At 46.0% G+C, this 15154-nt stretch overlaps 1 protein-coding gene across 2 annotated transcripts in view; it reads left to right on the top strand.

Moving 5' to 3' along the window:
* The window catches only part of LOC135394117 (acid-sensing ion channel 1B-like), a 47531-nt gene extending 32733 nt beyond the window's left edge, over nucleotides 1-14798 (top strand). For both annotated transcript variants that reach the window (XM_064624635.1, XM_064624634.1), the window contains exons 4-12: nucleotides 400-509; nucleotides 1325-1485; nucleotides 2219-2323; nucleotides 5001-5112; nucleotides 5452-5659; nucleotides 6238-6289; nucleotides 6375-6412; nucleotides 12196-12268; nucleotides 14416-14798. In XM_064624635.1, the coding sequence (XP_064480705.1) occupies nucleotides 400-509; nucleotides 1325-1485; nucleotides 2219-2323; nucleotides 5001-5112; nucleotides 5452-5659; nucleotides 6238-6289; nucleotides 6375-6412; nucleotides 12196-12268; nucleotides 14416-14562 (1006 nt within the window). In that variant the 3' untranslated portion in view covers nucleotides 14563-14798. The remainder of the gene's footprint in view (nucleotides 1-399; nucleotides 510-1324; nucleotides 1486-2218; nucleotides 2324-5000; nucleotides 5113-5451; nucleotides 5660-6237; nucleotides 6290-6374; nucleotides 6413-12195; nucleotides 12269-14415) is intronic.
* The last annotated feature ends 356 nt before the right edge of the window (nucleotides 14799-15154 follow it).

Raw genomic sequence — 15154 nt, 5'->3', positions numbered from 1 at the left:
GTAGAGCCCTGGACCGGCAATCCAGAAGATGTGGGTTCGACTCCTACAGCTGGCTAACCTTTTCAGTGACTTTCATCTTTCATCGTTAATTTCTTAGGCAAAGTGAGACTTTGTATGTATTTGTCCCTTCTATGTTGTTCCAGCCTCAGAGCATCAGTTCTCTCATGTTATTTGTGTGTGCTTTGTTGCATAATTGAACATGTGGCTCTCCTGTAACGGCCCGGTAGGGCCCACGGTATTAATAAATACAAAAAATAATAATACCCCTGATCCACTCTCAGGAAGTTGTCCTCGTTGGCATTAAAGTGTTGCAGTGTTTCAAACCTGCTTGCTTCTCTCCCTTTTCCACTGTCTCGGGTTCGTTTCTAATTACAAATTTTCTTTCTGGGCACCTCCCAGGTATTTCATGGAAGTTCCAACGACATCCGGCTGCTGCTACTGTTTCAACTGTGATGCTGAGCCTGATAGCCCCTTCTTGACCGTTACGCACTCCGACCATCCGGAACACGGTGCATGGTGACTCTTTGTTAACGCGCGACCTTATCGCGAATGTATCGAATTAACGCGGCAAAAACGAGGCTTTGCCCAAATGTACTCTCTAGAAATGAACTTCACCACATAGCACGCTCCTAGCCAACACTCTAAAAACTGAACTTCATTCAACTCAACGTTGTCATTCGGGATTATGGTTCGCTCTAAAAACTGAACTTCACCGCATAGCACGCTATGCGCCAACCATTACCACGAATGATAGGGTTATCGCTTCTGATTCGAGGAGAGGGGGAGGCGTACGCCTTTTTGTGTCAATTTGGATATATGATAATTGACACAAAAAGGCGTACGCCTTCCTCTCTCCTCCAATCAGAAGCGATAACCCTATCATTCGTGGCAATGGTTGGCGCACAGCGTGCTATGCGGTGAAGTTCAGTTTTTAGAGCGAACCATAATCCCGAATGACAACGTTCTCGCCCCTGATTTGTTGAAAACAAGAGGTGGAGCCTATTCTGTGCCGTGCATAATAGCCACAAAATAGGCTCCGCCTCCCGTTTTCAACAAATCAGGGGCGAGAACGTTGTCATTAGGGATGATGGTTGGCTGGGAGAGTTCTATGGGGTGAAGTTCATTTTTAAGAGTGTATGACCTCGCTATTTCTGCGGGATATTGAGTCCGCCTTGACTTCTCTTGGCTTGGCTGTCGCCTTCTCGAAGAACACAACCGCTTCATAAGATAGAACGAGAGAGCGCTGGATTTCATCTCAGTGTTCAATACGCTGGCATAGAGTGAGACATATTCTCACGCTGTTACCAAACTACTCATGAAACAGGTCTGGTGCTGACTCTGGACACCGAGGTTGAAGAATACTTGCCTATCTCCCGAGAACCGGGTTTCGTGATCATGGTTCACGAGCACGGAACAACTGCTGTTTCCTCTGCAGACGCCGTATACGTGGCAGCGAATATGATCACCTACATCGGACTTACCGTGGTATAATACTAAATATGCACTATATCACTGGACATGTAGTGGACGCATCTCTTTCCTCCTCCCTCGCATTGAAGGGCAAGGGCGAAAGTGCGATTCTTGCGAAGCAACAAAAATGACAACCAAATCCGCTTTTATTCCCTGGTCCGTTTCCTAGCGTTATATTGGCCCGATATACTTTATGAAGATGGCAACGGTGCCTCAAAAACAGCAGCCAAAAAGGAGCTGATGTTGTTATTGTTAAGGACTTCTGTCTTTCATAATTAAAGAAGTTCCTCAGTACAGATTAATGAACACAGCGCCCCAGGTTACCGAACAGGTTGCCAGGGGGTGGCCCACATGACATCGAGTATATCGACGGTACTGCAAGTTGAACCTTCACCTTTTTCATAGCCGGTTAGCTGTGCTACTATTATACAGTTTGTCCCAAGCTTTGGATATTCTAATAATAATAATAGATAACATTGCCTACGTAAAGCTATTTCGCTAGAAAGCTTAGACTGGATTGGGGTACGCGTTCTATTCTATTAATTCTATTAATTATTTTTTATTAATTAGACAATTAATTAAGCACGATGACCAAATACTGGCGACAACTATAAGCCACATCCAGTTTGTTTCATTCGCCAAGAGCACTACATCGTTTTTGATATCTTGGTGCATGCTAGCAGGGACACCCTGTATTGTTGACACTGTCAATGCTTTCTCGTCAACACATTTTTTACGTTGGTTTCAGATGGCGCTGAAAGGTTTACCGCCACCTTACAAGAATCCATGTTCGCGTGACTGGCCCAATCGACTCTTACGGTACATGGTGCATGTACCAAAGTATACAAAGGAGGTAGAGTGGTACACTTGCCTATGGTTAGGGTTTTGTGTTTCAGAGTTTATTTTTGCATTATCAAAGGGTGTATTTCGGAGTTTATTATAGTGCAAAGATTCGGAGTCTTTCGTCCTTTATTTTTTACATTTGACATTTTTTATGACATACGCTCACAAGAACAACAACATATATATTCTGATGATGAAGTGATGAAGAAGAATGAAAAGCTGCCTCGCGAAAACGTTTACTGCTATACGCGCGAGAGCTATAGTTGACAATAACATATATATACCACGATCACCTGGTGACGTCGACATTCCTTCACATAGTTGCAAGGCAGCTTTTACTTTCGTCCCATCTTGCTGTCCGCGTTGCCAAAACTTCATAGCTGCCCTTTCAAGACGACGATTTGTATCTCAAAGGAAATTAGTGACCCCCGAAACGTGATTAGCGAAAGCGAAACGGAAATAGGCGCTCGACGCTTTCCTAGTGTAGACCTGGGAAATGACCTCAAAATGCCGTCGTGCCGAGCAGTGTCACTAAATAAGGTGCAATATTCAGTGGCTCCAACGTCGAGGTTCCTGCATAGGCAGAGATAGAGTTCACCCGCATTACACGAATGCTGGAAGGGAAAGACTGCTGCACAGTGGATTTATTTATTTATTTTTATTTATTTATTCATTCATACTGCAGACCCAGTCGTGGGTCCTAGCAAGTGTGGACATTCTTATTAAGCCACGAACAAAAACCATTATAATCTTGAATGAGGACAGCTTCCTCAGGCAGCCTGTTCCAATCCCGCGCTGTGCATTGCAAAAATGAAAACTTGTGAGCGTCAGTTTTTGATGGCTGTACTTCTAGAGACTTCTTCTTCTGCTGTATTTAGCGGAAACATCTCCTTGAGTCTGAGGAGCAACGAAGGGGAGGACCAGGCAGGACAGACACGGGACAAGAACCGACAACGACGACTCAAGTCGTCGTTTGAGTCGTCATTGTCAGTTCTTGTCACGTGTCCGTTCTGTCTAGTCCACCCATTCGTTGCTCCTCAGACTCAAGGAGATGTTTCCGTTCAATCGTACACACCAGCTTGCTTGCCTCCTTTACTTATGTTCAGTGGATTTAGACCAAGAGGGGTCTGGAAACATGCACTGCGAGGTAATTTCGACACAAAGGGCAACAAACTTCGTCAACCAGACATCAGGGCATGGGTTTTCTTGCCGAGTTCTTGGCTACTAGAACTTTCAACAGGGACATGGAACCTTTTTTTTTATAGTCAGCACATAAACGAGGAACATATGTATCATGAACTCAAACAGCTCAAGAAAAAGGTGGTGAGACCAGGACTTGAACGTATAGACCCTCCTGATTTCCGTTCAGGGATGCTACCACTACACTGCCACAGCAGGACTTTCTCCTGAGTTACTGAGTTAGGGGGTGGTGGTGGTGGTGGTGGTGGTGGTGGTGGTGGTGAAAGGGCTCGCCTTGTCGGCCTCACAGAGGTGGGCAACGTCACGACTGACGCCCTGGGAGAATGCGCGTCCTGGGGGGCCGACTTCTAAGGGAACTGTGCCGACATATGTCTGAAGCCCTCAAGTACAATGAGGACGCAGAAGCAATCACGCTTTTCCCATACTCTTGGCGAATTTTGGTGGTGATTTCATGGCAACATGGCCTAGCGCAAAAAAAATTCCTCGCGCTGGATCACGTGACCATTGCCACCCGAACATGAGTGCGGGGAACCTAGCGGCTTTAGCCGCTTGGATCACGCTAGGGGCATCGCGGGCGCTCGTCTTCGGGTTTGGTCGTCTGCTAACCCAAGTCAACTTGCGTGCCAATGCGATCCCTCGCCACCTTTGCAGACGACACCGAATACAGTGGGGCTACCCGCTGCCCGGTCGTATCGAGGCCTGGCGAAAAAAAAAAAAAGTGCTAGCTTGCAAATTCCGGGCGCAGGAAAGCGCCGCGCGAACATGCGAGATTGCTTCGCTTTGACCAAGTAAACATGACTGCTCGGGATCTGGCAAAAAAAGTTGCCACGAAATGACCACTCAAATTCGCCATCTGTTACATCTTTCTCACTCACTCACGCATTCGGACACGAGGCAGGGCGACATCTTGTGTATACGACATAAACAACCAGAATTAGCCGAGGCAGTGTACAAACGTGAACGACACAAACACGTAAGCCTCCAATGCCCGCATTTGTGTCGTCCATCTTTGTAGCCTGTAGTTTTTTTAATTTTTTAATTGTAATTCTAGTTCTTTGTGCGTATATGTATCGTCATGACCTATTACGAAATAGTGAAGGCAAATATGAAGTATAATAGCCGTCACAAAGTTCAGTAGCTACAGAGAAGATTGTAGATGGGTAGAAATCCAGCGAACCGGTAGAGATGTAGGAAGGGGGTTGCCTCAGGACAGAAGCCGCCTGCTGCGGCTTCTGTCCTGAGGCAACTCCCTTCCTACATCTCTGGCGGCTTCTGTCCTGAGGCAACTCTCTTCCTACAGAGAAGATTGGTATAGTTGTAACATTTCGGTTGCGTTGTTGGTAGTAATAATAACATTTAATTGATATAGCATTGTGGTCTGGCACGTTTAGCTCATTCAACGAGCGGTGTTCACGAGGGGACAGCCGAACGTCTGACGTAGTCTTTAGAAAGTACTCTTACACGCACTTCTTTCTTCTGGCTGTCAGGACTGTCTGTCTACATGCCTTCAAATCGTCCTGAGCAACGTCTGCCAGTGTGAAATGCTGGACTTACCCACACTTAGACAGCTCGACGAGACACCTATTACGTATTGCGACGGTATGGTAGTTTCGCTTGCGCATTGGACTTACCATATACATTGTTAAAACAGAACTTCACCAGATAGCACGCCCCTAGCCAGCCGTCATTGCGAATGATATCATTCTGTGTTCTTATTTGCTGAGAATGGGAGGAGGCTCCTATCTGGGACACATTATGCTTGTCCAGATAGGCTCCTCCCCCTGTTTCGAACGAATTATGACACAGAATGATATATCATTCGGTATGGTGGTTGGCTAGGAGCGTGCTATGTGGTGGCGTTCTGTTTTAACATATCATGTGTGCGACAACAACAACAGGTGACGATAACGTGTTATCGATTGTATGACCCTGTTGCAGACGAGTACATGGAGTGCGTCTCCGGTGTGCTGCACGGCGAAAGCTGGGACAACGTTCGGTGGGGCAAGTGGGCCGCTCGTGACGCGTCTCCGATGCGCCCTTCCGGCAACCGCTCTTCGACGTCACGTGGGAAGGTTGGTGTGCATCCCTTCAACGACACTGTCATGGACACAATGGAAAGCGTTTGCGGGTGTTATCGACCCTGCGAGTGAGCGTGCCCTTTTTTCTTTCTTTTTATTTTTGCTTGGCACTTTCTTGTAGTACTCTCACATTTAGTTACGAAATCGGATAGGATAAGGCGACTTTCCCACGCCATTGACCCTCTTTTGCTTTAATCAAAACGCTCCTGCTCGTAGACACGCGCGAAAACATATTTCGTTGAAGAGGTTACTACTGCGAAAGTATAGTTAAATAGTGTGCACGTTGGTTTCTTTTGGACCGCGCCAAAAATCGTTCCTTGATCACGCGCCAGGTGGTACGACGATTAGCAAAAATGGTGGATAGGAACTGGAGGCTATGCGGGGTATTTTCTGGATTCACTTTTTGACACGAGCTCCGTGTATTTCCATTTCAGTTCAATCTAAGACGCCTTTCCTAAGGGTGTAATGAGAAAAAATTATGCGAGTCGAGGAACAGCAATGTCAAAATAAGTGTCACTCATAAGCGATGCTTTGAAATACATAATTTGCATTCGTAGACCTTGCCATTTCTCATCATCGCTAACTTGCCACTTTCTATTTTTGTACGTCGAAGTAAGAATCAATTGGTATCGCATTCTCATTTCAGATCTTTAATTTATGATCGTCGAGTGACAACATCGCTGCTTCGTTCTTCCGAGGTATGTAATGACAACACACAGATATGGGCTTGTGAATTAAGACAATAAATGATGTTAGAGCCTGCAAAAGTTGCTATCTTTGCAGGAACCGTCTGACTCAGAAGGTGGTATCAATAAAACCAGGTGAGTGGACCTCATCGCGTCAATAATAACAAAATCATGAGTACAGAGATGATGAAGAGACATGTCTTTCAATGTCGTGTCACTTGGAGTTTGACTGCATATTTCAGTCCGAACTACCGAGTTCTGCGCACAATAAAATCCGAGGATATATTTCAAGCATGTGCTGCAGCTTGGGCGATAATTATCAGCGACGAAATCAAAATAGCAAGAAAATAAGCGCACAGAGAGCTGTTGCGCAATTTAAAGATATAGATAAATGCGGAGATAACTGCGGCATTCCAAGAAGGCGGTTCCAAACAGTTCGCTACACGCTAATTTGCTCGTTAATTTGATTCGTCGCGCATTGTCCTGTATACATCTGCATACAGCCAGTTAAAGTTGTTCTGGGGGAGGGGGATATGTAGATTTAACGTACGCGGAGAAGTTTGTCGCAGCTGAAGCTTTAAACCGAGTTCCCTGCGAGCTCTATTTTGGTTTCCTAAAAAGAAGAGAATAACATTTTTTAACAACATTTCATTTCAAAATATGTATTCTACATCCCAGAAACATGGAACGCGTAGTTGCATCAATTTCACAAACGCTCATTTTTTTCTTTTCTTATCAACTCAACTCAACAAACGCTTTTTATTTACTTTATTATTATTATTTATTTACTTTTGATTTCACTTATCAATTTATCAACAAATGTTCTGCTCACGAGATTTGGCAGGATGCGCACTAAAACTTGCACGTTTACGAAATGAAGCAGTTTCTCTTAATATGTGTGCACAGGGTATTGCTCATTTTTATCCGTTGCAGATTTTTTACAATAAAAAAAAAGCTACGAAAACTACAGAGATGCCGCTTTTGCAGGTGCGTTATACGGCCAGGCGGACATCCTTTTGAATAGAGTTTGTGACTACACGGTGACTAATTACGTAAAATTCACGAATTAACCCTTTAATTAGGGAATTACCAGCAGCATGGCCAAGCGGGTTAACGCGTCCCGCTCGTTGGTGGCAGCAAAGGTCGTGCTCAAGACTGGGAGGTGGTGGGTTCGAATCCTACCGCCGACTGTGCCGTCTCAGGTTTTCCCCTGGTTTTTCCGATTACATTCCAGACGAATGTCGGCCTTGAAGTCAGCCCAGGACCCCCACTCCTACTACTAATACTGCATACTAACCCTCTGAACCCCCACTCCTTCTTGCTGTCTTCTTTCCATCTGTCCACATCTGTACGCCGCTCATAGCCACAGTTGCTTCGCAGCGCTAACACGAAAAAAAAGGGCAAATTTTCGGACAAAAGCGAGATAGCGGAAGGGGAGTAGATTTACATGGGTGTGTGTGTGTGTGTGTGTGCGTGATTTTTTTCTTTTTTGGTCCCGGTGAACTTCTTCTTTTTCTTCTTTTGAAGAGTAGCAAGCCAAATATTGGCTGACCTCTCTCAACACTTAGAAACAACAACAACGTAAGGTGAGTCAGCCTATTTGTGTGGTGACATGCTGCATGTACCGCACGGTAGGACTGCGGATAATTTCGACCACCTGGGGTTCTTGTGACGTGCGCCGTGAATCTCCGACACACGGAATGGGAGACAATGCTCCTTCAAAGCCGTTCTCTCTTGGCGAAATCCCGAAACGAACGCGTGCCGTGAAATATCCATAGCCCAATTTCGCTATGCAACCGAGCCGAAACCAAAACAGCGCGCCTCAGGACCGCATGACCTTCGCCGACGGAGACTTATGTGGGCCGCAAAATAGTTGATCTCACCAGAAGATGAGTACCTACTCCAATCATCTCCATCGCTCCAAAGCACGTGGCTTTCTCACGTGTAATGAGGGCTTTCTTCTTGCGGTCCCGATTTTTTAAAAGTGGGATGGCTTTCAACCAGGATTGCCTCATAATTCGGAAGTGTTGGCACTGCAATGGAGTACAAGCAAGACGATGGCGAGAGGAGTAAACTACTGTGAACCTTCGTTAATATGACCCCCGGTAATCTGACATACTCGCTTTATGACCGTTCTCCCAGGGAATCGTTCCGCCGGCATGTAAATCCCCCTCGTTAATATGACAATCCGTTTATCGGACAATGACCAAGTTTTTTGTCACAAGTAGGGTCAAACAAAGGCATTATCTTCCCGCTATTATGACCGCGTCACATGACCCTCAGAGTGGCCCCCGGGCGAGGCTGTCTCGCACCTCGCTCAGAGGGTGATACGTGTAAGGTAGGGCGTCAAGGTTTGAGATGTCCCCTGCCGCGAAGCAACTGTGGCTAGGGAAAACCTCAGACAACACAGCCGGTGACAGGATTCGAACCCGTGTCACCTCTAAATCTCGGCGTGGAAAGCGATCACCCTAACCACTATGCCACGGGAGCTGGTGGGAGTATATTCATACCGCTTTTTGAACCACTGAAGTGCTAAAAAAGGCAGGGACCAGGTCACACTGTGCTGCTGTTTTCACGTAAAGATGGCCGAAGCGAAGCGGAAGAGGGATTTGGCAGTCGGAAGAGCGGCATTACTCGAAGGAGGCAAGCGAAGCCCTACAGGTTGCCTCGTTATTTTTTGAGCAGAAAAAGGTCAATACCGTGTCTGCAATGGATGGTGCTATTGTCCATTTAGAAAAATTAATGACTGAAAATTGTTTGACGCAGTCATTTTTAACATATTTTTAAGAAAATAAATCATAATTACGTCGGCGTTTGTTAGCGGTGTGTCCGGTCCGCGTTGGGTGCGTTTCTCGTTAATATGACAATTCGCTTTATGACTAAAATCCGCGGGAACGGCAGTGGTCATATTAACGAGGGGGGGGGGGTCGAGGTAACTTGTCTTTGTTGGCCGCACTCAAGTGGGCATCGTCACGACTATAGCAAAAAAAAAAAAAAAAAAAGGCAAGTGGGAGAGGGGAGTTGAGGACTTGAAAGTGATGCATAGGCAGGATAACCGATACTGATGGGACGGAGGGGCACTAGAGTGGTCTTTCCGCTAGGCCCGTTTCTTGAAGAAAGCACACGAGGCCGCGAGTTTTTGAAAGTCGTTCCGCACAAGAACCTTCGGGGAAGAGGACGTCCGTCAGTATACCAGGCCTGGCGTGGGGAAGATGAGTTTCCCGCATAGTATGGTATGCACGGCATTCTGTCAGGATATGCGCATAGTCTCCGGATGATTACAGTGTCCGCAACTGGAGTCCTCACTGGAGGCGATCTTGAACAGTTGCGAGTTCGTGAACGCAGATCCCGTGCGTAATCAATGGAGCATTGTCTGCTTACCACGGGGAAGATCTTTCGTGGGAAGAGGGGGTCGGTGATTCTGCATGTCCTGTATGCCAGGATGACGCACCTCAACTAGCTGTTTGACGACCATGTGCCTGTCAGTGTCGGCCGGGACTGGTAAGGATGGGCTGCAGCTGTGGTGTGCTGAGGAAGCTAGCTGGTCCGCTCGTTCGTTGCCTCTGATGCCGACATGAGACGGGATCCATTGGAGCGTAAGCTCACCTCCGGTTAGCCTATGCTGAGCACACGACCTCCTTATACATCGGGCTATGGATGCTACCACACATGGGGTTCATCGCGTTGTTAAGGGCACTTCTGGAGTCCGTAAGCAAAACGTTATCGTTATTGTGAAAGCAAATCGTTATTGTGAAGGGGCTCGTTATTTTATTCCCCACATTCCCACCAGCAATGGGGTAGAGTATCGCCTGTGGCGATGAAACTCCCCACTCTCCAAGGTCAAAAATAAAGTTGTTGGCCTTAGTTATTCCGGTGACTTGAACCGCAGCAGCTGCGTATAACAATGCCAGGAGTTCGGCCGTCGTAGATAAGATTGGGTAACGAACTGATTTCCCTTGCCAGGCCATGTTCATTGACGGGATGTAGTACGCACTGGTAGCGCTCTCGGAGCGGTGGTCAATGGAGCCATCCGTGAACACCAGAGTATGTGTATGATAGACGTCGCTTATCAGGTTCTCAGCCGCCATCTTGGCCACCAGGGGGCTGGACTCGCTCTTCTTCCGTAGACCCGGGATGTGAAGCGTTGTTGCGGGCACGAACTCCCGCCACGGCGGTGTAGGTGGACTAGCTGGGAGCTGAGGAAGAGCCCCCCTGTTGGCTAGAGAGCTGGTGGCACTAGCCATGCGTCCTAGGGATGTGTGCGTCCTTTATTCGAGGTCGGTGAAGAGGGAATGCTTGTTGATAGATGTTGATGCATTATCCAGAAACTGGAGTCCTTTGAGCTCAGAGTGGACACTAACAGGCGTTGCCTTAGCTTCCAGGTACGTTTCGGTGACGCTAGAGAAGGTTGGGAGACCAAGCGCAGTTCTTATTCCGGCGCGATGAAGGCGCTCAAGGGCCTGCCATTGTGTAGGCGCGGGGTCTACTTATGGCGCCACGTATAGAGAATGCGTGACGAGATCAGGCTTTGTGAAGGGTGAGCAATGACCGCGCATTGCAGCCCCATGATTTACCGCTGATTCTGCGAAGCAGAATCAGCGGTAAATCATAATATAATAATAAGCCTAATAATAATAATAATAATAATAATATGCCGCGTTACCGCTGATTCTGCGAAGCAGAATCAGCGGTAACGCGGCATATTAACGAGGCTTCACTGTACACTGTTAAAACAGAACTTCACCACATAGCACGCTCCTAGCCAACCATCATTCCGCATGATATCATTCTGTGCATTGATTTGTTGAAAATGAGAGGAGGCGCCTATCTGGGACAGATTATCTTGTCCCAGATAGGCGCCTCCCCCCTGTTTTGAACAAATCATGACACAGAATGATATCATTTGGTATGATGGTTGGTTAGGAGCGTGCTATGTGGTGAAGTTCTGTTTTAACAGTGTATACACATGGCAAGCGCCACTAGCAACTGTTTAATGAAATGATCAAAGAAACGGTGGGAGGGAAAAACACAAGGGAGGAGGACAAAACCCAGTTCATCAGACCCGGAGATAGCGATTCCAAAGAAGTCTCTTTTTCGCAAATGACGATGGGAGGAGGTGTGCTCACGCAATTAAGAGTCCTGTCCTGCGTCGTGTACGTACAGATTGCTTCCACTATCTCCCTTTCAAGCCGAGTGTATGCAGTCGCAAGAGCGGAAGCTTGGCCAAACGCAGGGGTGCATCCACAGGTCGCGCTAAAACGGTTGCTAGTGGCACTTGTCATGTGCGTAGTAATTAATTTTAGGCAATTAATAGGTAGTTCCATGCTCTCTTCGAGAGGGTATAACCGCGTGGCAGTATAACTCAACTGCAAAAACTAGAGTCACTAAATAAGCTACTAAATAAGCGTACCTTATTTAGTGACTCTAGCAAAAACGACATTTGTGCTGCTCTCATGCTTTTGAATAAAAAAAAAAAAAAAAAAAAAAAAACTGTAACAGATAAAATTATACACCCTTCGTATTAAAACATATACACACAACAGCGCATCATCCGAAATGGTTTCGGTGAATATTCGAAACCCTGCGGACACACAAAAGTCCCCCCAAAATCTTTCGCTTCTTTTTCTCAACTTCTGTCGCTGCCTAAAGTCAAGGACCGAGCCTTCTGCAAGATATGCGCCTCAGAATATGTTTCGTTTAGCGTGTTTCGTAATTCAGTTATTGCTTATTCATTTGTGTTGTTGGTGAGGCAACTGATGCTCCATTCGCATTAATGGCCAACTTGTGCGTTTGCATGTATGTACGCAACATCCGATATCTATTTATGCCGTTATCGAGGCTTCATTCGTTCGAGATGCGCATGTTCTCGCGGTCTGCGCTATGGCTGGAGAGGTAATGGTGTAATATCCCTTTTACAGGTCTCTTGCTACAGTGGTCGTGTATTTTCGCTCATTCCAGTATGATAGTGTCACGACCAATCCAAAGTATAACGTAAGTACGGCAACATTGTACATCGCATTTACTGCGTTTACATGGAACGATACGTCGACTGAAGATCCAGTCGACTAATGGTTAAAGGAGGCAAGAACTCCTACCTGCATGTATTTAGTGACGGGTTTTATAGATGTAATATTGTTCTTCTACGCTTCGTAATTCTATTTACAATCTATTGTTCAATTCTTGTCCTTCATAACTTGTGCAGCGTTAATACAAAAACGCACTCTCTTTCGTATTCGGGCGAGTACACGCACCGCCGTCCAGATACCTCTATCCATCGTTATGTCATCTGAAGAACTGTAGCACCCAATCAGACGCCAACGCGGAGGTACACATAACGTTCTGCTTTACCCTCTTCAAGATGAACTTCACTACATGGCACGCTCCTAGCGAACCATCATCCCGAATGACAACGTTTTCGTCTCTGACTTGTTGAAAACGGGAGGCGTAGCCCATTTTGTAGCCGCGCATAATAGATACATAATAGGCTTCGCCTCTCGTTATCAACAAATCATGGGCGAGAACGTTGTCATTCGGGAAGATGATTGGCTAGGAGCATGCTATGTGCTGAAGATACGCACCTATCAAATTCACCTATACAAAAGGTGTCACAGGCAACACGTTGAAATCGCCGTTTGGAGCCAACACAGTCGGCGGGCCCGCTTGGTACAGTTCATAGCTCCTTTAAGGTCGAATTTTGAGGGTTATTATACATGAGAATCGACTGAGACCCTCACGGTCGCAGAACACTCTGGATAAGTTGCCTGTCTGGTTTCAATCGACAGCCGTCTTCTGAAGTATACCTCATCTTATAGCGACTTGTTTTCGCTGTGTCGACATCTCTTTGAAGTCGATATAGGTCGGTTTACACACTCTAAGAAAAAAAAAAGGAGTAATTTTACTCCTTTTCGGGACTAAATGCATTGCCGCAAAAAATGGTCCAAAGTGGAGACTGCATTTCACGCTGTGTTCTAAGGGTCTCAGGTACATAATTCGTTTGCATGCATGAAAATACTTTGAATCAAACTTTCAACCGTGATATATCGAGTGATATAAAATCTTGCGACATACATAAGGCACAATTCGTGAAGAAAGAAGCGCTAACTGTTTCTTGCGTTGTGTGGGCGGAAAATTTCTAAGTTGGCTGAGTTATACACGTCGAACGAAATTCACGAATAGCACATATTTACGTAGACTGTTGCATTCATAAGACCATTCGCCAAGTTTAGTGACAATTTGCAGTCCTGGGGAGTAAATGTCGGTGTTAGGGGCCTAAAATGAGGAGTAATGGCAGTCCAGGGGACTAGAACCTGCAATTACTCCCTATTTTACTCCTTTTTTCCTTAGAGTGCAGAGGAGAAATCGATTTCCCTCGTCCAGTCGACTTTTTACCGCCTTCATGTAAATGCTCCTTTTGACATCATATATCATCCTTGTACATCGCATTGATTACAAGCGGCACTTGATATTCTCATCCAAAGTGAAACAGAAACCCTTATGTTTCATTTACGCCATATTTCCCACTGATAGCTTGACTGCTACAGGCAAGGCGCGGTACTACTTGCGGCGTACTCTATGCGTCATGCAGTGACGTCACAATCTCTCATTCACTTACGAGCTCGCTGAAGAAGATGAGGGGTTGATACTTTCTCTCTCGCGCTAATGGTCAGTAATGATAATCGTTCTTACGCAAGAGCGCCTGCTATTTTGTTGCGCAAACCACCGCAGCCAAAAACGAAAAATTTACGAAGGAAACTTTCACTGCTCCTTTAATCTACTGTTCTAGTAGGCCCTCAACGTATTAAACGCTTTTATCATTTCATTTTATCGTTTCATTCAAACCTAATACTGAGCACATCGAGCGACGCCATGGGCGCATTGAAAAATGTATACGTATACGCAAAGTATGAAACTCATACGAATGCATTCCTGACAAATGCCTCTAACACTTTTTTTTCCTTGCACGGGATATTGTGGTATGTACAGACATATTTTTAGCGCTATCCTCTTTAACGAGAGTGCTTTTCGATTTAGACTGAACATTCAAAACGCACGAAAACGAGAGAGAGAGAGAGAGAGAGAGAGAGAGAAGAAGAAGAAGCATTACGAAGCGAGCGTAGGTTATCTTTTCTTTTATGCAGGCAGTAGAACTCCTGAGCGACTTGGGAGCCATCATCGGGATGTACATGGGCCTATCCTTCTTCGTATTCTTCCAGTTCTTGGAGCTATTTGTCTTCGTCCTGTTAAGCATTCGCAGAAGAGCTGCCGGAAAGTTCATGCAGCGTTGACGACAATGGAGCTGCTGTGTTTACGTTCAGTGTGGAAGTAATTTTTGAAGTGCTCGCTAACGGAGGCGGACTCTAATCATTGAACGGTTATCTTTTTCCGTGCATTTTTCCGAAAGTGAGAATGAAGTTCCTTTTGGTGAAACGCAGAAACAGAACTCCTACGTACAGAGTGGGTGTAAACAAGATGAAATGACTTGCAATGCGAGAGAATATACTGAAACCTTCAGCTTTTAGAATACTGTCACGAAGTTGAACAACGTGTGTTCAGCTCGATTTAGTTCCTCAGCCTGTACTGTCCTGCATTGTCATCGTGCAATCAATCGTAATCCGTTGTTGCACACAACGTGTTGCAATTCATTGTACGCCTTGATCCGTCAGTGCGCAGACTGTCGCATCTCTTCGTATTGAATGCAGTCATGCAGTGACAGTGTCCATACAACGATTTTTAAATTCTTCGACCGCGAAGCAACTGCAGCTATGAGCAGCGTTTGGACGGAGACCGTTGGAGGAAGAATAACTGGAACGAGTAGAAGACAGAGCTGTTTGTATTTGTACGCGTGCTGAGCCGACTTCGGGGGGAAGTATGAGTAAA

This window comes from Ornithodoros turicata, chromosome 5 (assembly GCF_037126465.1).
Source record: "Ornithodoros turicata isolate Travis chromosome 5, ASM3712646v1, whole genome shotgun sequence".
NCBI lineage: Eukaryota > Metazoa > Arthropoda > Arachnida > Ixodida > Argasidae > Ornithodoros > Ornithodoros turicata.
Note: the sequence above shows the minus strand (reverse complement) of the source record. Positions and strands in the feature narration are given on the sequence as shown.